Raw genomic sequence first — 27,766 nt, forward strand, 5'->3', positions numbered from 1 at the left:
GGGCCGCTGCTGTCGTCTCCCCCGCTACCTGTGTGGCCTTCCGACCTGGCCCAGACCCCTGGGTGGGCTCTGGGGGCTTTTTCGCCGGCTTTTAAGGAAAGTTCTGAATGGGGCGAGTGTGAGAGGCTCTGTCTTCTCTGCAGTCCGCTCTGCCCGCACACTGTGGGGGTCGCGCCGTTTGTTTGATTCCTGGCGGAAGGCGAGAGGGCCAGCAGCTGCGAAGCAGGTAATTCTGCAGTGCCCCGGGAATTCTGGACACGCCGCTGGCGTGGAGAATGTCCGGCTGAGGATGCGGTGGCCGTGGGGGAGGGCTCCATCCTGAGGTCCTGGATAGCAGCTGAACCGGGAGGGAAGGTTAGGGTACCCCCCTCCGGTGGGACCTGGTCTGGAGCCGAACCGGGCAGGGGATACCCACCGGTTTACCTACGGGGATGGTCCTGAGTGGAGAAAGGTTCGTGCGCCCTGACCCCCGAGGGCGCAGCCCGGGAGGCGCAGCATTTACTCCCCCATCCCTTTTTGAAGGGAGGTTGAGTTTTGCTTGGGTTGAAATCACTTGAAAACTTCTGTTCGAGTCACAGTTATGCTACCATCCTTCTAAAATTATTCTTTAAGATGACGACCAGTGAAAGTGTGGCCAACACCCTTTCTCCCACCCTTGAGATCTTAACGGGGACTCCCCCTTCCGGGCCCTTTGCTCCCCTACCCCCCAGCAGATGGCTTCTCTTCCCGGGGTTTACATCAGGGAGGTCCTCTAAGTCGGAGAGAGAATTCTGTTTCCAACCGAGGTTCCTTTACCCCCAAAAAAGCCATTTGTGTGTACAAGACCTTTTTAAATGTCTCCTCGTAGAAAAACTGAAAGTAGAAAGAAAGGAAGCAATTTCCGAGCATGTCTGACCACCCGTTCTCACACACTCTCAGCATCGGGTTACAGGGTCCTGGGAGCCCCCACCCACATTCTGCGGCCCCACATGGTTAGAGCCATAGTCACTCTACCAGCTTGTAGGACCTCCGGGAGCCCCCAACACCCCAGGACCCCCTCGCCCTGCACGTCCAGGCCTCAGGAGGCACAGAGAGGCACAGCGCAGCACAATGATATAGGGATAAATATTAAGCCGTGACATTGACGTGCCCGGCGCCTCCCCTCCCCCGCGCTCCCGGCACACTCTGGGCTGCTCGGCACGCCCCCTCCCGTCCCACCGCGTCCGTCCGGAGCAGCGCGCTCATCTCCGAGGGGCCCCTGCAACCTTTCCACGCAAAGACCGCTCCAGCCCTGCAGGGCAAGAAAAGTAACTTCAATTTTCTTGGAGGAACCAGGAAGGATTAAGCGGCTTGGGAGCGGGCAGGAGTGCGCGGAGGTAGTGATGGGGGCTTCGTGAAGGAGGAGGGGACTCTGGATGAAGCCCAAGGAAGGCTTCTGGGATGTCTGATTGCACTTTCTTCTTATCTTCTTGTCTTCTCTTTTAGGTGCAATGAGTGCGGACTGAGACACGCTCCGGCAGAGACTATGTAATCGTCTCGGCGTCCGTGCCGGGGACTTCGCTTCGGAGAGGGAAGAGGAGGGATCCGCTGGCTCCTCCGGCGGCAGCGACGAAGCAGGCGGAGTTTCGCAGCGGCGGCACCAGGGTTGCGCCAGCCCGCAGGGAGGTCGCTCCATAGCGGCCGCGAGAGCTCGAGCGCCCAAGCGCCGGATCCAGCCGGGCTAGCGAGAGCAAGACCAAGCTCCGGGGAGTCCGGGAGAAGGCGAGCGGCGGCCGAGAGCTAGCCGAGCGCACCCCTGTGCGACCCAGCGACACCGTGCCGGGCGGCGTCCAGGCGGCATGGAGAAGGACGGCCTGAGCCGTGCGGACCAGCAGTATGAGTGCGTGGCGGAAATCGGGGAGGGCGCCTATGGGAAGGTGTTCAAGGCCCGCGACCTGAAGAACGGAGGCCGTTTCGTAGCGCTGAAGCGCGTGCGGGTGCAAACCGGCGAGGAGGGCATGCCGCTCTCCACCATCCGCGAGGTGGCGGTGCTGAGGCACCTGGAGACCTTCGAGCACCCCAACGTGGTCAGGTGAGCTGGGAGCTGCACCGGTGGGGTCGGGGGCTACTCGTCCCGGGAGGGCGGGTCCTGTCCGAGGAGCCTCAGGTCTTGGAAGGTGCGGGGCTTCTGGGGACGCCTGGCGCGCCCTTGTTGGCCTTACAAAGTGAAAGTAAGTTTTGGCAATAGAGCTGTGAGCCAGAGAGCAGGTGACCTTGCTGGACATGCAGAAAGACAGTTCAGAAAACCTGACCTGCTCTGACTTCCCCGCCATTGGCAATAGAGCTGTGAGCCAGAGAGCAGGTGACCTTGCTGGACATGCAGAAAGACAGTTCAGAAAACCTGACCTGCTCTGCCCCCCCCGCCACTGTGCCACTTGAGTGTTTTCCCCTTATACGCCCTGAAGGAGGAGTTGGGGGAAGTCTGGTGTCTTTCAGGGACAGAGTAAGGCAACCCAAGGCACGCCCCACCAAGCCACCGCATGTTTTTCCTGACCTTTGGGGAATTTTTGAGAGACCGAGAATGAGAGAGGTATCGGGGCACGGTGTAATAGTGAAAAAAGAACTTTATGGGTAGAAATGACTTTTAAAAATGCAGAAACTTACAAGAATACTTTTGTCAATCACGTTCAGTTTCTGTTTATTAAAGTTACATAATAATTCCCGATGGTCTAAGGAGTTTTAATGCTGACGGCCAAACAGTGCCATTTAAATTTTTTTTCTTCTGAAACTGTTACCTATGTGTCTGTATGACTTTATGACTCTGGGATGGCATAATCCCTAGGCTAATTCTCCACAGGGCTAGATCTGAGTCCAAAATGTGATAACTTTAGATTCTTAATACTCACCCTTGCTTTTTCTGGACGGGTGGTACCCGTGGGTGGGGAGACAGCAGTTTGTAAAGTCTCTCCGGTGTGATATCCGGAATTAAATGAAAGTCTGTATGTGTGTGACTGGGGATAATGGTGTTTTCTTAGTGACCCTGGAATTTCCCCATTGTGAAGTTGACATTGTGGCTTTGTCATCCTTTTCTTTTTTAAACAGAGATGCATAGCTTTAAGTCAAAAAGGAATGCCCAGAAACATTGTGTTATTTTACCTTTCTCAAGTTCTTTAGATAATACGGGGAGAAAGATCTTAACATGTTCTCATCCATCCAAGGTATCTGTATTGCAAATTCATGCCTACTGTGTGCACTGTGGATGGAATTATGTAAATAAGGACAGCTAAATATTTTTGTAAAAAGTCAAACAATTTAACATTAGTCATCAAAGTGGAGAGACCGAGGACTGACCTTTGAAATACCAAACCCTCCACAGACTCAAGGAGACCAGGCGTCTACAGAGTCTTCCTGGGAGGTTTTAACTTGTCTCTTCTTATCCCAGGCTAGTGATTTGTGTGGTGCTTTGTTTCCAACACAGTTAGACTCAGAATAGAATGCAGCGAAGAATCATAAATACATAAATAGGGTGGTAAGTGGCTAAAGAGACGGGACCTCATTATACCTCTACTTTACCTAGTAAAGGAGGCTGGGACAAAAGATACTGAGAAGGAGTGTTTTCGAAGATGGGATTATATATAAAAGCAGTAGACTACCCTTTTCTGCTCTGTTTTCTTTGTTAAAAACAACAAAAACCCTGGTGGGGGGCTGCTTTGTAATACTGAAGGAGAAAGGGGAGAGTACATTTAGCCCCCTAACTTAGTTACCTTCCCAGAGGAACCACGAAGTGCTTTTGGGAAGGTAAATTCCACCATTAGAATTTTAATTACCAAAGTTCTTGTTTGATTTTGTCTGTTGCCCCTGGAGTGTCCCATTAAGGGTGATCATCAAGTACATGAAATAATGTTCTTCATACATGCAGGCATCCCTGAGTGACACCGTACTTTACATAGCGTGATCCGTTTTTATAACAGAGATTGTTTTTACTGTTGTGCTGGTAGGTTTGGACTGATCCGTCCTTTTCTCTTGATTTATCCTCTTGAGATTTTTCACTGACCCATGGCTTGCATTCTGTATCCTGTGAATTTCAGGAGGAAGACAAAGATACCATTTCTAAAATTATGTTAAGTGGTGATGACACTAATCTCTTAGAGTTGTGAGGATAAGGTGTCTACGAAATCACTTTGGAAATTTAAATGTAGTTCCAGTACCTAAGTATTATTTGTATCCAAGCAGAGTTGTGGAACCCTGGTCCTGGAACAGGTTCCCAGGAAGACATCAGTTCACCTGCCCATTTTTGTAGGACAAATGTTCCTCAAACCCAGACTTTATACTCTCTGGAACCAAGAAACGACTTGAGTATCATTAGCCTGTAGTTTGTCAGAAAAGATGATCAGTCCTGTAACACGAACTCGAGTGACACTTGAGGAAATTATCGGTGATGTCACTCTCACAAGCTACAGATCTCCATTCCCTTTTCGTTTCCTTCCTGTTTCTTCCCTTGTGTCTGCCTTGGGGCAACCATTGGCCCCCATGACTTGCTCAGCCAGACCAAGAATTCTGACTTTTAGAGGTTGCTAGTATTCGTTCAGACAGGATAGACAACCAAGGACAGGTGAAGACAGTTCTTTCTCTTCTAAGGGAGAGTTGTCAAAATTGGGCCCCCTAACTTGTGATATTTTTTTTGTTGCCCCCAGGATCAGTTTTACAGTCTTTTGCCTAGTTCTTTAATGGTTTCTAAAAAGGACAGTTGCTTTTATAAATGCCTTCAAGTCATAAGTAATTGATCATAATTATAGGCCCTCCCCACAGACAGTTAAGCCTCTAAGCTAGAAGCAGCATAATAAACATATTAGTTTTTTCAAAAGTTTTAAGATTTAATTTTGATGGATTTGCCAGAAAAGCTGACTTGTTATTGCTGGTACTGCCACTGCCAGCATGCACAAGGATAATGACTTGAAATTCTTGCTTACCTGTGCTTGATGTATCCCAGGCCCAGGCTTGATCAGCTTGTCAGAGTCTAGGATGTAAATTTGCTCTTATTTTACAGTTGGTAATCCCCAATCCTGGCGGTTTTGCTAGCATCATACTTTAGTATGACCCTGTATTGGAGCTTCTGCATGCTATAAAACGAATCCTGTTTTATATCCTGAACTAAAAAAATAGAGAGAGAAAATAATAATATGTATTGTCAGCAGCTTGTCATTCACCAGTATTTATTGAGGAACTACCATGTGCCAGACACTTCTAGGAGCTCGGGATACAGCAGTGAACAAATCACAAAAAAGTTTCTACACTTACAGAACTTATGCTGTAATGGGATAAGAATTTCTTTTTTTCTTTTTAAAAACTCACTTGTTTTGGGGCCAGCAGGTGGTGTGGTGATTAAGGTGGTGGACTCCTACATGACCAATCATGGTTTGAGTTCTGGACCTGGTGGCTTGAAATTCACACAAGGCACATGTATGTGCATGCCCAGAGTCCCAGGAGCAGAATGGAGGAAAAGGGATTATGGCATGGTCATCCTGCTGGGAGGTGATTTTTCATTTTCCCTTTCACTGTCTTTCTGTCTCTCTTCAGCAAGTGCACGCACCCTGTAGCAAAACCGGAAAAACACTTGTCTTCATTTTGATTCCTTGTTTTGCTGTACTTGACATTACTAGTTGTATAGTGCAACTGATAGGTATCGTAATTTGGTAACCAGGAATTTGCTGATTGAGTTAGCAAAATAACCAAAACTCTAATCAGAATGAAATGCTTTTTAAATATTAATTTTCACCTTAAGGATATACAAATCGATCTATATAAGGAGGCATTGATATTTAACTAATATATGTGAACATTTGTGCCTCATTTATTCAACAAGCATTTAAAAAGAACCTGTCCCTTAAAATCTTGATGCTAAGAACTGGGAAAAATACATAGGTAAATCATACCTGACTACTCCTCCTAAGTGGTTATCCGACTGTGTTTGAAGGGATAAGATGATCACTATAACCCTGATACAGAATAACTTATATGCCATAAGAGAGATAACAGGTAATGCTATCTGTATTGTCCTTAGGGATTAAATTTATTAGTGTAGCAATAAAAGTAATTAAAGTATTGCTTCTGAACACTAAAAGTCATTGCATATTACTGAATAAATGTGCGATGTCTGAATGTTCAAATATGTTAAATTGTTATTAGAATATTTAGTCGCTGATTTAAAATGACAAAAGAAAAAGCTGCACAACTCAATGATGGTTCAAGGAGAGTTTTCTAATTTTTTGTTTATTTTTGAAGATCTCAGTAATACAGCATGAAAGAGTAAAAAGATGGGTTTCTCTTGAAAAACCCAATCATTAACGGTAGGAGAAATGCGGCATATTATTTAACTCAGTACTAAGGCAGGTCTTCAGATGATTTAGCTCATAGGAATCTTCCTAAATAAAAGTTATTTTGTGGTTGAGTAGTGTGTTTCTTAGGGCTTGTTTCAGTGAAAGTGACAGTTTAATTTTTCTTTTAAATGTCAATGGGTTAAAAGTATGTTTGTTCCTTCAGAGTAACTTAAAAGGTTTCCAATTGATCAAGGTCGTTGAGTAAATAAACATTTTCACAATGGTGCCCTGCTTATTCCTTGTCCCTGCAAAAGAACTTGATAATGCTAAATTTTTGACATTGCAGTTCTGTTCTTTTTACACAACTATTATCAGCATGGAATTAGAATTTCTCTATGGAATCAAAGAGAAAATGCTCTATAAAAGGAAAACTTGTATAAACCTGGATATCGTTTCAGGTATTTCCTATGTTTAAGATAGGAGTAAATGACTATCTATGAAAACAGATTCCTTGTTAAAAGTAAATTATTCCTTTTTTAAAGAAAATATGACTCATTATTAATGATTGCTTAGGAATCATTACGAAGTCATGACTACTAGGATTGGAAGCACTTGATAAACCTCTCAGCCTTTGTATATTCCAGATAAAGAAACCAAAGCCCAGAGATAAAGCAGTTTGTCTGTCGTGCCTTTTGAAAATTGTTGACTTATTCTTAAATCTGAGTAGCAATTAAGAATTTTTTTGATTATTTGATGGTAAGAAGTTAAGTGAGGACATTTCAGGTTTGGAAAAAGTAAACTATTTGTAGACAAAGGTGATGGTTTTCCAGGAATGAATGACATACCTGCTGTAGAATTCTTGCGATAGAATTACTGCATGTTGCCTAAATTCTACAATACGTCCCACAGAAGTCTAAAAAGTATGATGTTCATTCCACTAAATTCTGCTTTTAGGTAGGCCCAACCACAGTGGCATGCTGATAAGATGCTATGTTCTGCAAGCTAGGATCCCATGGGAGGCCAGAGTTTACTTCCTATTCCAATCTATAGACAGCCATTGTAGTAGTATGCACCCATAATCCCAGTTTTTCAGAGGCTGAGGCAGGAGGATAGTGACATAGTGAAACTCTCTTTCAAAATTAAAACAAAAACAAAACTGCTTTTAAAGAATTTGACTTATAATTATGGTAATTTAAATAGCTATAATTAAACACCAATACAAATAAATAATATAGGTAGATAATTCGGTAATACTGTATTCATTTTACACAAAGAACAATAGCAAATCAGAGTGGTTGGTATTTGTCTAGTGAATGAAATATTGTGGCATCTACTTCCTGTTTAATGAAATAAACACTATAATACTTGAAAATTAGCATAACACCCTCCAGACACATGAGCAAGTATAAATTACCCGCAGTTCCTGAAGAACTAATCACACTTGCTATTTCTCATAAGGTTCAGATGAGCTTTTCGCCTCACGGGAAAGTAATCGTATGCTTGCTGACATAGCAGAACATAACAGAGAAAGAAATCTGGTGTAGGTGAATGGGTAACAGAAGACAGCATGTGTGATGTCAAGCTTTGTCCAGGAGGCAGTGCTGAAAATGGCACCAGTGCTTGATAACAAGCATGCCTACATAAAGACCACCATTTCACTGATGGTCCAGAGATGCTGTCTGGTAGGGCAAGCAAGGCAGAGATCAGAGAGAATTTTTATAAGAACCACTGGGCAGTTGTTTGGAATATCTATACTTGTCGCTGCTCTTGTGAGGTGAAGTGAAAGCAGTGTAAGGCAAGTGGCAGGAATCTGTCCAGGTATGCCTTATAGTCTGGAAGTCCATTGGAGATAGAAGAGTGCTTAAACATTCTTGACTTATTCTTTGCCCATGATAGCTTGCCTGAATTTGGGCAACTGTGGGTTTTGTGATTTAATAGGTTATTTTAATTATTTATTTCTATTATTTAGCTTTCCTAAAGGATTTAGTTCAGTAGAACTAGAATCACAATGAGAATTTTCTTTTTTAAATTGGAAGGGTTTCAGTTATTAAGGAGGGAACCATATGATTATTTCCATCACATGAAAGAATGTTTATATTAAGCATGGTCAAAGAGGGAGAACAGAACTGTATATCAAATTATACTTACTGGATTTCCTAGGAAACAATTAAAAATATACTGAAGAAGGAACTCATTTTTGTTTTACTCTAGTCCATATAGGTTATACTGAAGTTCATTTTAGAGTTTGAGTAGTTAATTCCCAAAGTTAATTATGCAGCCTTGAACTTAATTTATGTACTGTCAAGAAGACATTAACATTAGAAAAAGAGTACACATTAGGGAGCCATATTTTACACAAAGAACAATAGCAAATCAGAGTGGTTGGTATTTGTCTAGTGAATGAAATATTGTGGCATCTACTTCCTGTTTAATGAAATAAACACTATAATACTTGAAAATTAGCATAACACCCTCCAGACACATGAGCAAGTATAAATTACCCGCAGTTCCTGAAGAACTAATCACACTTGCTATTTCTCATAAGGTTCAGATGAGCTTTTCGCCTCACGGGAAAGTAATCGTATGCTTGCTGACATAGCAGAACATAACAGAGAAAGAAATCTGGTGTAGGTGAATGGGTAACAGAAGACAGCATGTGTGATGTCAAGCTTTGTCCAGGAGGCAGTGCTGAAAATGGCACCAGTGCTTGATAACAAGCATGCCTACATAAAGACCACCATTTCACTGATGGTCCAGAGATGCTGTCTGGTAGGGCAAGCAAGGCAGAGATCAGAGAGAATTTTTATAAGAACCACTGGGCAGTTGTTTGGAATATCTATACTTGTCGCTGCTCTTGTGAGGTGAAGTGAAAGCAGTGTAAGGCAAGTGGCAGGAATCTGTCCAGGTATGCCTTATAGTCTGGAAGTCCATTGGAGATAGAAGAGTGCTTAAACATTCTTGACTTATTCTTTGCCCATGATAGCTTGCCTGAATTTGGGCAACTGTGGGTTTTGTGATTTAATAGGTTATTTTAATTATTTATTTCTATTATTTAGCTTTCCTAAAGGATTTAGTTCAGTAGAACTAGAATCACAATGAGAATTTTCTTTTTTAAATTGGAAGGGTTTCAGTTATTAAGGAGGGAACCATATGATTATTTCCATCACATGAAAGAATGTTTATATTAAGCATGGTCAAAGAGGGAGAACAGAACTGTATATCAAATTATACTTACTGGATTTCCTAGGAAACAATTAAAAATATACTGAAGAAGGAACTCATTTTTGTTTTACTCTAGTCCATATAGGTTATACTGAAGTTCATTTTAGAGTTTGAGTAGTTAATTCCCAAAGTTAATTATGCAGCCTTGAACTTAATTTATGTACTGTCAAGAAGACATTAACATTAGAAAAAGAGTACACATTAGGGAGCCATCAAATGGCATGGGGGTTAAGGGCACTGGACTCCCACATGGCTGACAGCAGTTTGAATTCCGGGCCTGGCAGCTTGCTTTCTTACTTTCTCTCTCTATCTCTTTCACTCTGTCTCTCTGGTCAAATGAAAATAAATAAATAAATGAAGTTAAATAAAATAATTCTTTAAAGAAAAAGAGTACACATTCAATAAATGTTGACATTGACTTGAACAAGAATGTAAGATATTATCGGTCAGCTTCATAGCACAGTGGTTAAACACAGTGCATAGGGACCCAGATCCCACATGGCCCCCTGAGGTTCAGATCTTGGCCCAGCGTGAAAACATTGCTAGCACATGAGCATGCATGTCCCAATCCTAATGGGATGGAGAAAAGGAGGCAAAAGAATTGGGGTGTGATCGCACCCATTGAGGGGTGCTTAAACTCTGTCTCTGGCAAGTACACATACCTTCTGGCAATAAAAAAAAGAAAGAAAAATATGAATATATTTTAATCAATTGCTTGAATTGGTTTACTTTTTTTCACATTAATTTTGTCTTTGCCTTTCAATTGTATAATGGAAAAACTGTTGAGAGCAAAATTAGGTAAAGCCTTCCTGATCATTTTTAGAAGATAATTATACTGAATCCCATTTAGGCTTTGTCTTTTACTCCTCAGAATTTGTGTACAGAGAATTTGGACTCTACCTTGACAAACTGGTAGGTTTAGTTAACAAATAGTCTTCCAGCTTGAACTAATTCCAGTTCCTGGAGATACATGTAGTTGGTGTTTCTTTGCGCACACACACATGCGTATGTGTATATACAGAACAATTTAACGCAAGATTCGTGAAAGAAAGTACTCTTATTTTCTTCCTCACTGTATCCCAAGCATTTAGCATGGTGCCTGGCATGTTGTAGCCTGGAATAAATATTTGTGAATGAAGGAATTCTAGGAATTTAGAATTTAGTTTATTTTTAATTACAAAAAAAAAAAATCTGCCAGAGGGTGCATGCACTCAGGCGATGTGAGGGTGTATGAAAAAGCACTTTCCTACCCTATGGGGAATGGTCACACCACAGTCTCTTCTTTCAGAATTTTGTGCAGACACACATACGCAACCTGCATGTTTTTCAGGCTGCTGGGTTGGGAAGCCAACCCTGCAGTTGACCATGTGGGATCCAGCTGCCTTAACTACTATACCACTGGTTGACTGCAGAATTTAATTTTTTTAGTCAGAAATTGTTCTTGCTCATGGACTAAGAGTCAGGCAGCTTTGGTTCTATCTTGACTTCTTCACTTACTAGTTGAGAGACAGGGTAAATTCTTAGTATCTCTTGGATGTTGTTTTCTCAGAGTAAAATAGGAATTCTCAGTCTTTTTTGGACTTTAGTGAGTTACTGTGATGAAATAAAATTATGCATACTAAGATCAAATAGATAAATGTAAGCTATTATTAACAAGACTAGTTTCTGCTCTCAAGTAGTCTATAATTTCATGGAGGAAACACAGATACAGATATTTATATTACTGACTGGTAATTCTTTTCATTTTTCTTTCCTTTTGCCATGAGAAAGCATAAATTAGGTATTTTTTAAAAAAATATGTATTACTTTTTATAGTCAAATATAATCTTTTATCTGAGTATTGGAATTGTTGTTGGGCTTACCCAATACTGTATCCTATTCATGAATGGGTTTATTGTAGGAGAGTCTGTGGCTTAAGTACTCTGAGAACTCAGTCAAAACTGATGATTTCTTTCATATTTCATTACTCCAGTGAACCCAAAGAGGAGTTAGATTCTTCGCTTGTTCCCCCTACTTTTAATTTTAAAATCTCAAATAGAATTATTCATTTTTATGTCACACATTGGAATTTCTACTTGTTTATTTTCTGAGACTGTTCCTTTTGGCATGACTGCCTTATGACATTTAAATTTTTTTCCATGAACTCTGTGTTTAAATCATTAAGAAGTTCTATCCACAGCAAGAAAGCAAGTCTTTTTCAGGGATACTAATCTCTAGTGAATTCCTTTTAATTTTACTCTTCTTATTGCCAAGTAATCTCATAATTTGTGTGTTAAGTATTCTTTATGGTTAGTTTAAAACATTTACTTTTCCTAAAATGCTTTTATTTTTAGAAGGCATGAAAGTATAAAGTTGAGAACATTAACACACTCAGCAACAGAACGAGAAAAACAAAAGCCGTCTTTTGATTTTAAGGGCATATTTTCAACTTTAGAATATTGGCTCTGACCAATACACTTTCAAACTTTTTAGGTAAAAATGAAGAGACTGAGTGGTTTTAGGCTCAGAGTTTTCGATGATGTAGTATGCATTCCAACCATGTAAAATCACTTAAAGAAGTTATTAAATAGCCTTGGGTAGAAATGGGATATTTTCTTGTTGAACCATGAGAAACCAAGAGACAGATTAAGATATGGGCCTGCAAGGGATTCTTTGTGCTAATTATGAATGATGTACATGTAAATTAAGGAACATGGATAGTTCCTCAAAGAACATAGTTTCCTTGAAGAGCATGACTTTTCTGAAATAGCACACCTTTTTTTTTTTTTTTGAGAGGTTTTTGCTATAGGGCACATGCACTCACCAGAGAGAGAGAGAGAGAGAGACCCCCCAGGGAGGATGGCCACACCGCAATCCCTTCTCCTCCATTATCCTCTTGGGATCTTGGGCACGCATGCACACACGCCCAGCATGAGTTTAAGCCATCAGGTCCAGGACTTGAACTGTGGTCGAGTACATGGGAGTTCAGCAACATAGCCATTACACTAACTGCTGGTCCCTGAAGTCGCACACTTTTTTATACACTAAGACAAACACACAAAAAAAAGATTATGAAATTCTGTTAATCATTAAATAATATTTTAAGCCCATGGGATTTAGTCAGTTGTTCTTTAGTTAAATACTAGAACTGATGGGTTCTCTACTAAACTGGTTAGTTTTGCAAAGGAAAGATCTGTTTGAACAGCATTACTCTATTCATCTGTTGACTAATTAAGAGTGATGGGATTGATCTCAAGAAAACTATCAGTGTGGCTGATATCAGTTCCAGTTGTAGAAAAACAGGACTTCTGAGAAGAGTCAAGAGAAACATCTTGGGCCAGCCTGTAGTGCAGTGGGTAAGCACTGCATTGTGAGCTGGACACTCATGGCCGACTGCAGTTGGAATCCTGCCTCTGCATCTTGAAAACAGGATGTGTGCGTGTGTGTATGCATAGAATCCTGGAGGACTGGAGATATGGTGGAAAAAGGATTACAGTATGACCATGCCCCAATGGGGCTGGTGTTCTCTTTCTCTCTCTGTGTCATGCTCTGTGGCCATTACAAAAAAGGAAATGTCTTTGTTTATGAAAGATGATAACAGGGTTTTTTTTCACTTTAGTTCATAAAATTAAAAAGCGGATCCATCATTAGACAAATAGCAAATGATCTAAAGATGTAGCTGTGTAACTGAAAGAACAACATGCTCATTAAAAGAAGGGAAGAAGGTGGCAAATGAACTTAGTTGAAGTAGAGAGGAGGTATCACAAAAAACCGGGGATGACAAATATATCTGAAGTTCTCAGTAGACTTTAAAATCTGAAACCTGGTGATCTGAAAGTGGATTAAAATTTTGGCATGTTTGTGAAACCCTCAAATCAGTGTTTCTTGAATGAGTAATTCAAGAGTGTCGTTCTTATAATTCCATATTTAAATGGCATAGTTATCCCATGGAGATTTCCTTGAGACCTTATTTAGTCATCTTTATATTGCTCATTGTGCCTTACATGCAGATATGATATTTGCATAAATTAACATAGGATGTCTGCCTCCCCTTAGAATATAAGCTCTGTTGAAGGCATAAATTGTTGTCCGCTTTGTTCATTGACTTATCCCGAGTACCTAGAGCGGTGTCTGGCACATAGTTCAATAAATACATGTTGTGTAAATTAATGAATATATAGTTGAACTGTTACTAAATTACTTTTTATAATCATTTTATTGACAGTAAGAATGTAAATTAACACCAAAATTTAGCAGATTTTATGTTTGTTTACTTAGTATTGCTTTTACACTCTTTAGGGTTATATAATCTCTAATAATTATGTTAGTGAAATGGGTTCTGGTTTAGGAATTAAGAGTCATTAATGTAATGATTAGTATTGGACACTGAGCTACCTCCCTTCTAAGGTGATTCTTCTACTACTATTTTCCTTAAAACTATGAATATAATTTTATATCAGTAATATTAAGTGATGGTTTAATAGTATTTAAATGGTCTTTTTTTTTGCAAATTTTATTTAGATATCTTGGTAGAAATTTGAGAGCATGGTTTCAGATTCTCTGAGCTGTGAATTTTTATAAAAATATTAATATATATTCCCCTATAGAGCTTAATATAGGCTGTAAACCCCTTTTATAAATGGCTATTGCTGGCCTCACAAGTAGTGAGGCTCAAGTGGCCAGTCCCATGATAAACTTTCTTCAGTACTCTTGTTTGGTGCCTACCATTCCAAGCACCTTCCTTCTCTGCTTAGAACAGTTGATTGTAATTAGATAATGGGTTGTGACATCACTTGGTCATGATGAGCTATAAAGTAATAATAATGGGAGACCACAAGATGACACACAGAAACACATCTAGAGTCACCTGGGAAGGTCCCCAGTTTGCATCCTGGGTCCGTCTTTTCTGTGCCAGGCACATGCTTGCATGCTCATGAACCAGGCTGGCTGAGGATAGAGGTAGATTTTTGCTCAGTCTCTCTCAAGGATGACATAGATGAATTAAACTTTTTTTTTTTTTTTAAGGAAAAAATAATAAGGAAAAAAGGAAAGGAAAAGAAAGGGTAAGACGGAAGGGAGGGAGAAAAGGGATGGAGTAACAGGAAAGAATAGAATAGGATGGGATGGGATGGGCTGGGCTAGGCTAGGATAGGATAAGATATAGAGTAGAGTAGAGTAGAATAGAGTAGAATATTAATAGAAGTAGCCACAGAGCAAAATAGAATAGGTGGGAAGTTACCAGTCTGTTCAGGTATGTTGCAAGGAAGTTGTTACTAGAGTACCAAAGTTGCTGGAGAGTCTGCAGTTTTTTTTTTTTAATAAAGCAATTACAATTTCTATTAAAATAATTGTTCTGGCTAATATTACTATATAGTAAATTATCCTAAAATTTAGGGGATTAAAAACCATTTTCTTACATTCATGGATTTGGGTGCACAGAGCATAGCGAAGGTGTCATTATCTGTGCACCTGGATGTCTGATAAGCTGGAATTCACTCAACACCGGGAGATTTGATTCATCTAGAGGTGTCTTCACTCTCAGAGCAGCTTGTGTGTTATGTAGGCTAGGATTTGAATGGAGCTGTTAATCAGAGCATCTATGCCTGGCCTCTCCTCTTTTTCTCCAAGAAAGCTTGGGCTTTCTTTCAGCATCAAGGCTTCAGAGAAGTTACACTTACATGGCAGGTCATTGTTCCAATAATCAGTGTCTATCTATGGAAGCAGGCAATGTTACTTCTGTCACATTTGTTAGTTACGAGTGAACTCAGAGCCCCACAGATTTAATGGGACAGATTGGACATGCACCACTACTTAAAAAGAGTATTAAAAAATTTGTGTCCCCCTCCCAGCTTTTTTTGTATACAATCATGACATTAATATTTGGTGATCAATGGAGATGAATTTATGTGGGCTATCAGGTGGCATGCATGCCAAAATTCCAAGAGGAGAATGGAGGAAAAAGATTGTGGCCATTCCCCCTTGGGGAGGTGATTCCTTACTTTCCCTCTTTCTCTGTCTTTATCTCTCTCTTTCCTGTGAAGCACATGCATGTTCTATATAGCAAAAATCTTAAAAAGAGAGAGAGATGAATATATGATAAAAAGCAAGGCTATTGTCCCACATGTTTTTATTTTCTAGTACTGAGATACAACTTCTTTTAACACTTGTTTTTTGTTGTTTCTGGTAGTACCTTCTCTAAGTCCAAATAGTATGCTGTGCTTTATTTCTTCATATTTAAACTTCATATAATCTATTGACTTCCTAGTTTTAAGATTGAGGATTAATATGACTCCCTACTCATTTGTTTTGCATTTTGTTAGATAGGGGTAAATTATTTCAATAATAATTAAAATATTATTTAGTAATAATTATTAGATTATTTTATTTATAAATTTGTACTTAAATTATTTAATTACCATTTGATTAAATTCATTGTTTTTTAAGTTGTTATATTACTTAAATTATTTATTTATAAATGTATTTAATAATTTATGACCTGATGGCCCTAAAACATTATTTCTTTTCTTTTTCACTTTGGGCAATATTGTTGATTCTCCATTTAGTAAGAGAAGATATTTTATTTCCTTAACCTTTCCTCCACCATTCTCCTTCCTTTAACATAATTTCAATCAACTATTTTGCTAAGGCTGTTAAATTTGCATCCTGTTCTGGAATCAGAGCAGAGCTCTTTCTGCTTTGTCTAAAGGTTGACCCTTGGAAGTTGAATGCTAGTAAATAGTATTTACATTATTCTAACTATTAAGTTGTCAGGGAAGTCATGATATATTTTTTCATGTTTTTCTATGCAAAAATCTGTCATGACTTTCCCAGTGACCCAATACATAAATTAGAGTTCAGTGCTGGGCCAAATAATTTGCCTCTACATTTCTTTCTTGGCCGGTACAACATTATAACCTTAAGCTGATGCAGCCAACTCTTATTTTATTAATCACAGACATTCAGATCACTCTCTCTCTTTTTTAAATTCAGTGTCTCTTGTTCAAAATTATGCCCTATTTTAATATACTTCTTTTTTTCTTTTTTTTTTTGAGAGATTTTCACTGTAGGGCGCGTGCGCTCGCCAGACAGACAGAGAGAGACATAGAGACAGAAAGCGAGAAATCACCCCCCAGGGGGATGGTCACGCCGCAATCCCTTCTCCTCCATTCTCCTCTCGGGATCTTGGGCACGCACGCACACGCGCCTGGCGTGAGTTTTTAAGCCACCGGGTCCGGGACATGAACTGCGGTCGACTACGTGGGAGTCCAGCAGCATAGCCATTACGCTAACTGCTGGTTCCCAATATACTTCTTTTTCAGGCCATGACTTCCTGGTACCATTTTGTTTTTCTTAGAGTTTATAATTGCCTTTTAATTTTTTTTTCTTGTCCTGTTTAACTTTATCACAGCCTATATTCTTTAGGATCTGTTTTGGAGGCCAGGTGATGGTATAGCCATAATGCAACTGGACTCATATGGGAAGGTTCGCCTCCCATTACGTGCTGGTGGTGTGCACACATGTTTATGATCTGTGCTGGCTGAGGCTGGAGGTAGATGGCAGAATTAAGACCCCATCAAGGATGCCTGTCTCTCTACCTCTCTGTCTCTCTCTCTTTTTTCTTTTTTTAGAGGTTTTTGCTATAGGGCATGTGCACTCGCCAGGAAGAGAGAGTCAGAGAGACAGAAAGTAAGAAATCACCCCCTGCCGCAGGGGGGGTGGCCACACTGCAATCCCTTCTCCATTCTCCTTTCAGGATCTTGGGTACATACGCACATGCCCTCAGTGTGAGTTTAAGCCACCGGGTCCGGAACTCAAACTGCGGTTGACTACATGGGAGTCCAGCAACATAGCCATTACGCCTACTGCTGGTCCCGCTCTCTGTCTCTCTTTCTCATGGAATAAATAAACAATCTTTTAAAAATGAAAAACAAGAAGGAAGGAAGGGAAGGAAAGATTCTCTCTCTTCTCTCTCTCTCTCTCTCTCTCTCTCTCTCCCCTGCCCCCGTGTGTGTGTGTGTGTGTGTGTGTGTGTGTGTAAAGGATGTAAATAAAATAGAACACATTGTTGGTAGAAGTGGCATAACTAGCTGGAAAAGTCTGGCAATTTCTTTAAAAATTAAACACACATTTACCAGTAGACAATCCATTTCTAGGTATTTACTCTAGAAATGAAAGCATATGTCATATCGGTACAAAGAGTATCTACAGCAGCATTATTTATAGTAGCTTTGAACTAGAAGCAGCATAAACAATCATCAACAAATGAATGGAAAAACAAATTGTGTTAAATCCATATAAAGGGAAAGAATGAAGTACTTATACAGCCAATATTATGAATGAATATAAAACATACTATCTGTAAAAGCCAAATACAGAAGAACGCAATACTATTCGATGCCGTCTATATGAAACTCCAGAAAGGATAAATTTAACCTATAATGACAGAAAGAAGATTAGTTTGCTAAAATCCAGGTAAGAGCAAGGGATTGACCGCAAAAAGTCTGAGGAACCTATTGGGGAAATGGGAATATTTTAGATCTTGATTGTGATGGTGGTCACATGGATGTATACATTTGTCAAAAAAGTCATAAAACACACACACTTAGGGGTGTGTTTTACTATATATAAGTTATACCTCAATAAACTTGATTTAAAAAAAATAAGTAAAGTATATCTAAAGATTACTAGGCTAAATTTAAGGAGGCCAGCAGCAGGAAGAACAAAAAGTTAAACAAAAAAATTAAGAACAGAGGTAATACAGAGAACTTTTTAAAAATATAGAGCAATTCAAGAGAATATTACAGAAAACTAGAATACAATGCTTAATTTAAGATAAACAAGCAGAAAACAAAGAAGAAACATGCTTCGAAGTTAAAAATGCTGCCCAAAGAGTAACAACAGGCATCACAAAGAGAAAACAGATGAATTAAAAATAAGAGAAAAGAATGTAAGAGACAAAGCAGTCCAACCTATAAGATGGAACTTTAAGATGTGTTTTCAAATGAACTTTAACATGTGTTTTCAACTGAAAAATCAGGTATTTAACAGGGGAATCTCGGAAAGAGAACAGAGCAAATGGAAAGAAGTTACTTTTATAAATAAAATAAATCTGTACTTAGATTCTATGGAATGACCAGTGAACTGAATGAAATATATATATATTGTCATCTTTTTTAATTTCAGCCAATCTATAGGTTGTTAGGAAAGTCATGGCGTATTTTTGGATAGAAAAATAGATCATGACTTTCCCGACAATCTAATATATTGAGTAAGACTGATAATTTGTGTCTATTTGATGACTAATGTTGTTGAACACCTCTTCATTTGCTTGTTGGTCATTCTGATACCTTCTTTTAGGAAGTGTCTGTTTGAGTATTTTGACCATTTTAAAAGATGGGTTATCTTATTCTTTTGTAAAAGTTATTTATATTTTCTGGAATAGCTTTATGTATTATGAATATTATCTTTAGATCTTTGGTTTACCTTTTCATCATGGTGTACCTCAAAGAGAAAATTTTAATTTAGTCAAAATCTAATTTATCACTTTTTCTTTGTTAGTTTATGATATAATTTTTCCTGTTTAGAATTTTATTGTTTTTGCTTTTATGTTGAGTCTATGATGCACTCACATTGATTCTTTGTGCATGGCTTGACATAAGAATTGAGGTTCAGGGACCAGCAGGTGGCATGGCGGTTAAGGATGCTGGACTCCTACATAGCTGACCATAGTTTGAGTCCTGGACCTGGTGACTTGCTTTCTCTCTTTCTCTTTCTCTTTCTCTTTCTCTTGTTCTTGCTCTTTCTCCTTCTCCTTCTCCTTCTCCTTCTCCTTCTCCTTCTCTTCTCTTTCTCTTTCTCTTTCTCTTTCTCTTTCTCTTTCTCTTTCTCTTTCTCTTTCTCTTTCTCTTTCTCACTCTGTCCCTCTCTGGTCAAATTAAAATAAGCAAATAAATAAATAAGTTAAATAAATATAATTCTTTAAAAAAAGAATTGAAGTTTATTTTTTCTCTGTGGATATTCAGATATTTCAGCACCATCTGTCTAAAAAGTTTGTTTTTCTCAATTTGAATTATTTTGATAGCTTTGCCTGAAATCAACTTGACCATATCAATTTGGGTCTCCATTTTATTCTATGTCTGTTCTGTTTTATTCTATACATCTGTTCTTTTGCTTGGTTATGATGTAGTTATTTTCTATATTGCTGAAACTTTGTTAAAATTTTTTGTGTTTGCATTCATGAAATATATTGATTTATAATTTCCTTTTTTCATACTGTCTTAGATTTTGATTTTGAGGTAATTCTGGCCTCATAAAGTGAGTTGAGAAGTGGTTCTACCTCCTCTCTTTTTTGAAGTATTAGGTATGGAATTGGTAATTATTAGGATTAGTATTACTAGGTTGTTGGGAAAGTCATGACAGATTTTTCTATGTTTTTCTATGCAAAAATGCATCATGACTTTCCAGATGACCCAATATTTTGCACATTTAATAGAATTTACCAATGAAGTCATCTGGACCTGGCATTTTCTTGTGAAAGGTTTTCAATTGTGAATTCTGTTGGATTGTTGGAAAAAATCATGACATATTTTTCTTGTTTTTCTGTGCAAAAGTATGTTAGAACTTCTCCAACAACCGAATATTTCCTTAATGGATATAGGATTGTGTATGTTGAATAACTTTTTATAATTTGTATTATTCAAGGGATTTGTCTTCTTTATGTAAGTTTTTTTAGTTTGTTGGTATAAATTATTTATCTTTATTTTCTTATCTTTTTAATCTTTGTAGAATCGATAATGATGTCCCCTCTTTCATTCCTGATATTAGTAATTTATATGTTTTCTCTTCCCTTGATAATACAGATAGAGTCTTGACAGTTTTATTGATAATAAGTGACTTTGGGTTTCATGAATTTCTCTATGCTTTGTCTATTGTCTATTACATTGATATTTACTTTGATCATTATTTCCTTTTCCTACTTACATTGACTTTAATTTACTTTTATGTTTAGCTTTCTAAAATAGAAGCTTATATCTTCTACTATGTACATTTACGTTGCTTTATTTGGCTTTACAAATTTTCATATGTGTGGTTCCATTTTGTTCAAAATATTTCAGACTTTTTAAAAGTGACTTTTTCCCTCTATTAGATTTTTAAATTTCCAAGTACACAGAAGATTTTTCCAAATTCTGTCTAATAAAATGCAGTTTTGATCAGAGGACAACTCTGGTTAACCTTTTTTGAATTTAGTAAAATTCTCTTTGGTCCAGCATATAATCCGTCTTGGTACCTATTTGATTTTTTAAATATATTTTCCATTTTTCTCTTCATTATGCTCATGTTTTAAGTCTTTGAGCATATTTATGACATAATATTTGCTTTAATGTTTTTGTCTGTTTTTCCATAAGCTCTGTCATTTCTGAGTCTGTACTGACTGATTTTTGTTCTAGTTATGGGACATATTTTCCAGTATTCCTGCATGTCTAAAAAATTGTTATTGGATGCCAGACATTGGGAATATTACTTTGTTCAGTGCTGGATTTTGTTGTATTCCTTTAAAGAGTATTGGACTTTGTTCTGACACGCAGTAAAATTACTTGTGATTTTAGCAACTTCAGCTTTCTTATCATTTTAGCTCTGATCTCTGCCTACCCAACTCAGTGAGATTACAGACCTCTGTTTAATTTTCTCCCCCCTATGCCTGTGGTCTGGAAATTACCTCCAAAATAAAAAACTGGGGTAAACTAGGGCTCACATCATTTGTTCCTCTCAGGGATTACACTCCTGTACTGCTTATAGTCCAGAGTCTGAAAACAGAAATTTCATGTGTTTGTCCAGTTTCTAGTTACAGATGAGAAGTCTGGACCTCTTGCTGCCTTACTGCCATAAAACTATATGTTCGTTAGTTTTTATAAAATTAGTATGGCTATTAAATAGGACCTCTTCTGTACTGCTAGTGCTCATTCCTGAATGACATTTCTGGGAGTTTGTTTGGAGTAGGAAACTTGGGGTCAGAGTATGCCTCACAGGCTTAAAAAAGTAGGGAAACTGGCTGTCAGGATGTAGAATTCTCAAATGTCATGATTAGAAAGGTTTACTCCAAGGTCCTGACTATGGGTATAACAACAGGGATGCGCAACGGCACAGTTGTCCTCTATAGAGACCATCAGTTTACTCTTCTATTTGGGTTGCATTTCTTCCTTCCTTTTGTCTTGTACCTGCTGACTGTCCTGCTTCTTCCATAGTGCCCTCGTAGCTTGTTCTAGGGCAGTTGCCTCCCTTCCAGTACGAGTATTTGAGTTGAGGGCCAGCAGATGGTATAGAGGTTAAGGTGCTAGATCCAATATGGCTGACTGTCAGATTCCTGCCCTGGACCTGGCAGATTGAAAATTATGCCAGATAAGTGTGTGCCGAAATCCCAGAAAGAGACTGGAGGAGAAGGGATTGTGATGTGGCCATTCTCCACTGGAGGATGATTTCTCATTTCTCACTTTTTCTCTTTTTCTGTCTCTCTCTCTCTCTGGTGAGCTCGTGTGCCCTGTAGCCAAAAGAAAATTCAAACTGATATTCACTGAGTTAAAAAAATTAAATATATGTATGCAATATTATTATCTATTAAAATCAATAAAAAGAATGATTTTAAAGTGAAGAGATAAAAAATACCTATAAATAGAAGATATTTTCTTAATACATCTCCTGATTATATGATCTCCACTTTGGAGACCACTGTCTCCCTGGTGACTTCTTTCGTCATCTTGCTTCTGTTTATTTTTGGTCATCCAGAAGATTTACTAACTTCCGTTTGGTGAAATCCTTTTGTTAATACTGTGTTTATTTCTTTTACTTCAGCAGTATCTGAGAAAAGACCAGAGGCAAATATTTGTGATGGGTCTGCCATTTTGAGTTGGAAGTCTATCTGGTACATCTCTTAAAATAAATTTTTGAAAATTAAAATGTCATTCTTTCTTATAATTCAGTTTACTTTCCTGATTGATACCAGAAAGGTGTTGGCCTGAAAACTTACTACCTGCAAAAAGTTTTCTTTATGCAGCAGTCTTTAAATGTGGGTATGTCAAAAGGAGTGTGAACCAAGGAAGTAGACTGCAAATTTCACAAGAGCAAAAGAATTTAAGAAACAGCTGCTCTGAAGTATGGGGATTTTGTGAGATATATTTTTCTCTGTTTATTCCACATTCCTTAATTGTGGGGACTTTATATTCATCTGGAAAGGAGCCAAAAATAGAGAAAGAATATTGTGTTATTCTTCCATTGCCTGTTGCACCTGGCTATCTAGATTCATTGTCATATTCTAGATTTTCGTAGAGTTAATATACCATACCTAAAACCAACAGCTGGTATAAATTGTAACATGCAGAAGCAAATTTGACATGATATTAGGAATGCTAGCCAGTTGATTTTTCTTAAGGGAAGCAAACTTGAAAAAAATCAGCCCCCTATGAATTAATTCTTTGCAGGAATTTCCCATGTCTGATGATTTAAAAGAGTAAGTTCTGCATGCAAATGAATCATTACAAGCTTAAATGAACCTCGTTGGATACTCAAGTTTACTCACTGTGGCATGTTTTTGATGGAGACAGGAAGTGAAAAAGCAAGGTCTATGAGATTTTTTTTTTTTTTTTCTGTGAAGTCTCAGCCAGTCTTTTAATGTTTCTCATTGAGGCTTTGGTCACTAGGGTAAATGACTCAAGGTATCTATTGCTGCTTAGTTGTTTTTTAAGGGGGAATTCCCCCCTCCCAGTACTCCCCTCCCCAAAATAGCTAATTATATACTGGAAGTTTCAGTACATTGTTCACAGTTTGTGAAGTCAGCATATTTCTGGAAGCTCACTGTGAATGTAATTCTTAGCTGTACTGATGCTTTTGTTTCTCCATCTCTGCAGCTAGCCCTGTACTGTAAGGACACAATTCTATCGCTATTTTTTCCCTCACATTTGATGTGGTAGTTTGCATACAGCTGCAGAGTAGACAGTTACCTTTGAAAGGAACATTTGGCCGCTCTAATTTGATTAAAGAAAACCACCTCAATCATTTCTAGACTGAGAACGTTTTCATTTTAACTTGGCAGTAGGAGTTGGGAATGTACTCACTGCACTTAGATATGTGGGGGAGCAGTTAGGGAACAAAACCAACTGCTTGAATGAAGAAAGCTTTGGTGCATTTTTATTTATTTATTTATTCATTCATTTATTTATTTATTTTTAAGCAGGCAGTATTATATAGGATTGATTCCCTTTCTCTTTCCCCTCTAAGATTCTGCAACCTTGATTTTCACTTCCATCTGCTTTTTGCCATTATTTATCCAATGAACAGATCCTGCAGGCACAAATTGCTACCCTAGTATGATTGGAAGAAGTTTAAGGTCTTTAAAAATTAGGCCATTTTTACATAAAGAATAAAATCCTAAGTCATAAGTTGCTGCGTATTACATGTACTATTGGGATAGGCTGGAACAAGTTTTAGATCATGGGTTTACAGACTAAGATTGGGAATTTAGTTGTAGCTTACATAGAAGAAAATTGTTCCTGTCAGAAGCCTGAAGCCCTTGTGCTAAGCAGTTATCTGACATATGTGAACTTCATTTCTGAGATAGAAAATATGATCACCCAGTTAGTATGGCAATTAAAAATATATTCTGTTGGTTGTAGATTGACATCATCAGTTTCATCCTTATGTTACTATAGATGGTTGAACAAAGAGCTAATATCTGGAATAAAACAAGAACAAGTTCATGAATCAGAGTTCAATAATTCAGTATTTGGTATTCTTGAGAAAGATACATGCTGGCATTTAAGTTTTAGGGTATACCTGTCACCTTGGAGATAACAGACACCTTTTATTTATTGATTACTGGGTGTTATTGATTACATGATTGATTATTGGATATTATTGATTACATGAAAGTAGGTTCACATTATAATTCTTGTATATGATGTTTGACTTGGCTTCTTATCTTTTCTTGACTTTATGCTTCTTACTTCTAAGCTCTATTTTCTTCATTTGTAAAATCTGGGTGCATATTAAATGATATCTCTGAAGTTTGGTGCTTGCTAAGTGCTTGCCACTTGACAAATATGTAGTCATTTTACTGCGTATACTTCTCCTCCTTAGTGTAACTATTAAAAAATAAAATATACTAAACAGGAATTTTTTTTTCCTATTTTTTTGGAGAGGTTTTTGCTATAGGGCACATGCGCTAGCCAGAAAGAGACAGAGGGACAGAAAGCGAGAAATCACCACCCAAGGGCAATGGCCATGCCGCAGTCCCTTCTCCCCCATTCTCCTCTCGGGATCTTGGGCATGCACTCATACGCGCCCGGCGTGAGTTTAAGCCACTGGGTCCAGGACGCGAACCGCGGTTGACTACGTAGGAGTCCAGTGACATAGCCATTACACCAACTGCTGGTCCCTAAACAGGAATATTTTGAAGGAAGTCGTTTTGTTTATGAACTGGGTGATTGACTCAACAAAGTACCTCTTCAGATTTTACTATTATGTCCATGACTCATCTCTTGGACAAATGAGTAAATCCCACAAGACTATCAGGATTGCATAGTTTTTCTCTGGGTAAGAAAGACATTATATCATTTGCAAGGCACAGGCACCACGGACACATAAGCTCTTCAATAAATGTTTTGCTGTTTGATAGGGTACATTGTTACATCTTGTGTGGAGATTTCAACACTTGAAGCCACCCTAGAAGAATCTCGTTTTATGTTTTATTTTTATATAAAAAAAAATCACATCTATGTCATCTAAGTATATAAGGATCATATGTATATACAAAGGGATGGAACAGATAATTGCCTAAAGGCTCCTCCTGCATCAGGATTTTGGGACACAAGATTTCTAATAGAACCAACTTTGTAACTACTCAAGGTCCAGGCTAGTTCATAATGCTTATTTATTTAACAGAACAATGTATAATGAATAAAATATTACAGAAAGCAATGCTTGCTGTTTTTGCTTTGTTCAGATACTATAATTATAAAATTAATACTTTAAAAGTTAAATACCAGGAACCAGCAGTTAGCGTAATGGCTATGTCGCTGGATTCCCACGTAGTTGACCGTGGTTTGTGTCCCGGACCCGGTGGCTTAAAAAAACTCACGCCGGGCGCGTGTGCGTGCGTGCCCAAGATCCTGAGAGGAGAATGGAGGAGAAGGGATTGCGGCGTGACCATCCCCCCTGGGGGGTGATTTCTCGCTTTCTGTCTCTATGTCTCTCTCTGTCTGTCTGGCGAGCGCACGCGCCCTACAGTGAAAATCTCTCAAAAAAAAAAAAAAAGTTAAATACCAGATGGGACTGGCAGATGGTGTGGTGACTGGGGGCTCTGGATTTCTACATGGCCAGCCATGGTTCAAGTCCTAGACCTGGCGACTTGCTTTCTCACTTTCTCTCTCTCTTTCTCTCTCTGTCCCTCTCTGGTCAAATTTTGAAATAAGTAAATAAATGAAGTTAAATAGAATAATTCTTTTTTAAAAAGTTAAATACCAGAGTTTGAGGAAATTTGGTTTAATTTGAATATGGTGTTTGAAAGTGTTGGGATTCTTTTTTTATTTTTTTTTTGGGGGGGGAGAGGTTTTTGCTATAGGGCGCGTGTGCTCGCCAGACAGACAGACAGAGACATAGAGACAGAAAGTGAGAAATCGCCCCCCAGGGGGGATGGTCACGCCGCAATCCCTTCTCCTCCATTCTCCTCTCGGGATCTTGGGCACGCACGCACATGCGCCCGGCGTGAGTTTTAAGCCACTGGGTCTGGGACGCGAACCGCGGTCGACTAGGTGGGAGTCCAGTGACATAGCCATTACGCTAACTGCTGGTTCCTGAAAGTGTTGGGATTCTACAGGAAAATGCTAGATCCTGATCGTTTATATCATGTCAATCTTTCTTTTTCTCAGTAAAGTATTATTGTGATAATTTACATGTATAATTGCCTTTCTAAAAAAATAAACTTTTATATAGCCTAGTACTATTGTGTCCTGTCCCATATTCTGTTACCATCCAGGTTTATCGTCTTGCATCACTTCTAACTTGGGTGACATTGTAAACATCTAGTGAAATTCAGTGTTTCTAATGAAATGCACAAAATCTAGCCTGAAACAAGAGTCTTATTTTTTAAAATATATAATGAATGGGTCACTCCTTTCTTTCATGCCACTTGTCAACTTAGCGCTGTTGACATAGTTACTCAACAGTAAGTACAGTATAGCACAGCACCAGTAAGGGGGTCGGGGAGGATTGTTGTTCCCATTTGCAGATAAAGAAACAGACAGATAATTTAAATGGCTTGCTCAAGGTCACCTGTCTGGTGGCAGAGTCAGGACTAGACCACAAGTCTTCTGACTCTAGGGTGTTATTTCCCCTATTTAATAGTTTTTCTAATAACTACAAGTGTTTTAGGCATGCAAAGACCATCTGGATGTGACTCTTTTGGTAAGACCTGCTTGGCAACTTTAAATGCACATAAACTGCATGCTGACAAAGGCATGCTGATTATTTGAGGAAGAAACTGTCTCCTGTTACTGGAAACTAGAAATATAATTGCTTAATTCTGGCAGAAATTAAATATCACATAGATATTTTAAATGCCATATGTATATATTATTTAACTACTGTATTTATTTAAACAGTTTGTTTTAATAGCCGTATCTAGAGACGTGTGCGTGGAGTTGAGGCTAAGTAGTGTTATTTGTTAGGGTTCAGGTTGCTGCTCAACCTGGTGGCCGTCACCTTTCTATTACCTCTCATAGGGCAGTGAGGAAAGGATGAGTGTCAGGTCAAGGAAGTGCGCTCACCTTTGAATCTGGCACCAGAAGTGCTGACAGACAAGTTGCATATGTTTACGATGACTCAGCACTTCCTGGTTTCTTTTTGCAGCCACACTCTGGCTAATGATATTGAATGACCTTGGTCCAAACTGAGGATTTTGGTAAACCTTTGGTTTCTTCATATCAAGCATTCACAACCACTTCTTCCCTTCTGTTTTTAATTATTTAATGGTACAAAGTATGAACCCTTATATTTTGCACTGGAATGAGATGTTTTTGTTCTTAAGATGTTCACAGTCTAAGGAAGTAACTTTGGCCCTGGACTATAAATAAATATATTATCCTTACCTCAATTTCACGCAGTCCCGTTGTAATTCATTTGGTCTTTTTATTGTTTCTGGGTAATCTAATAACTAGAACAGCAATAGGAAGAAGTGGAGTTCAACTACAGTTGGTGTGTGTTTGCTGCTTTGATTTTAGGAAAGGCTTAGGGCCCAGTAAAGC

At 38.7% G+C, this 27,766-nt stretch overlaps 1 protein-coding gene across 1 annotated transcript in view; it reads left to right on the top strand.

The window, feature by feature from the left end:
• The first annotated feature begins 1,656 nt into the window (after nt 1-1,656).
• Nucleotides 1,657-27,766, top strand: part of CDK6 (cyclin dependent kinase 6) — a 258,036-nt gene continuing 231,926 nt past the window's right edge. The window contains exon 1 of the mRNA XM_006155536.3: nt 1,657-2,050. Coding sequence (XP_006155598.1) covers nt 1,818-2,050 — 233 coding nt within the window. The 5' untranslated portion in view covers nt 1,657-1,817. The remainder of the gene's footprint in view (nt 2,051-27,766) is intronic.

The sequence above is a fragment of the Tupaia chinensis genome, unplaced genomic scaffold (genome assembly GCF_000334495.1).
Source record: "Tupaia chinensis unplaced genomic scaffold, TupChi_1.0 Scaffold000460_1, whole genome shotgun sequence".
In the NCBI taxonomy this organism is placed as follows: domain Eukaryota; kingdom Metazoa; phylum Chordata; class Mammalia; order Scandentia; family Tupaiidae; genus Tupaia; species Tupaia belangeri.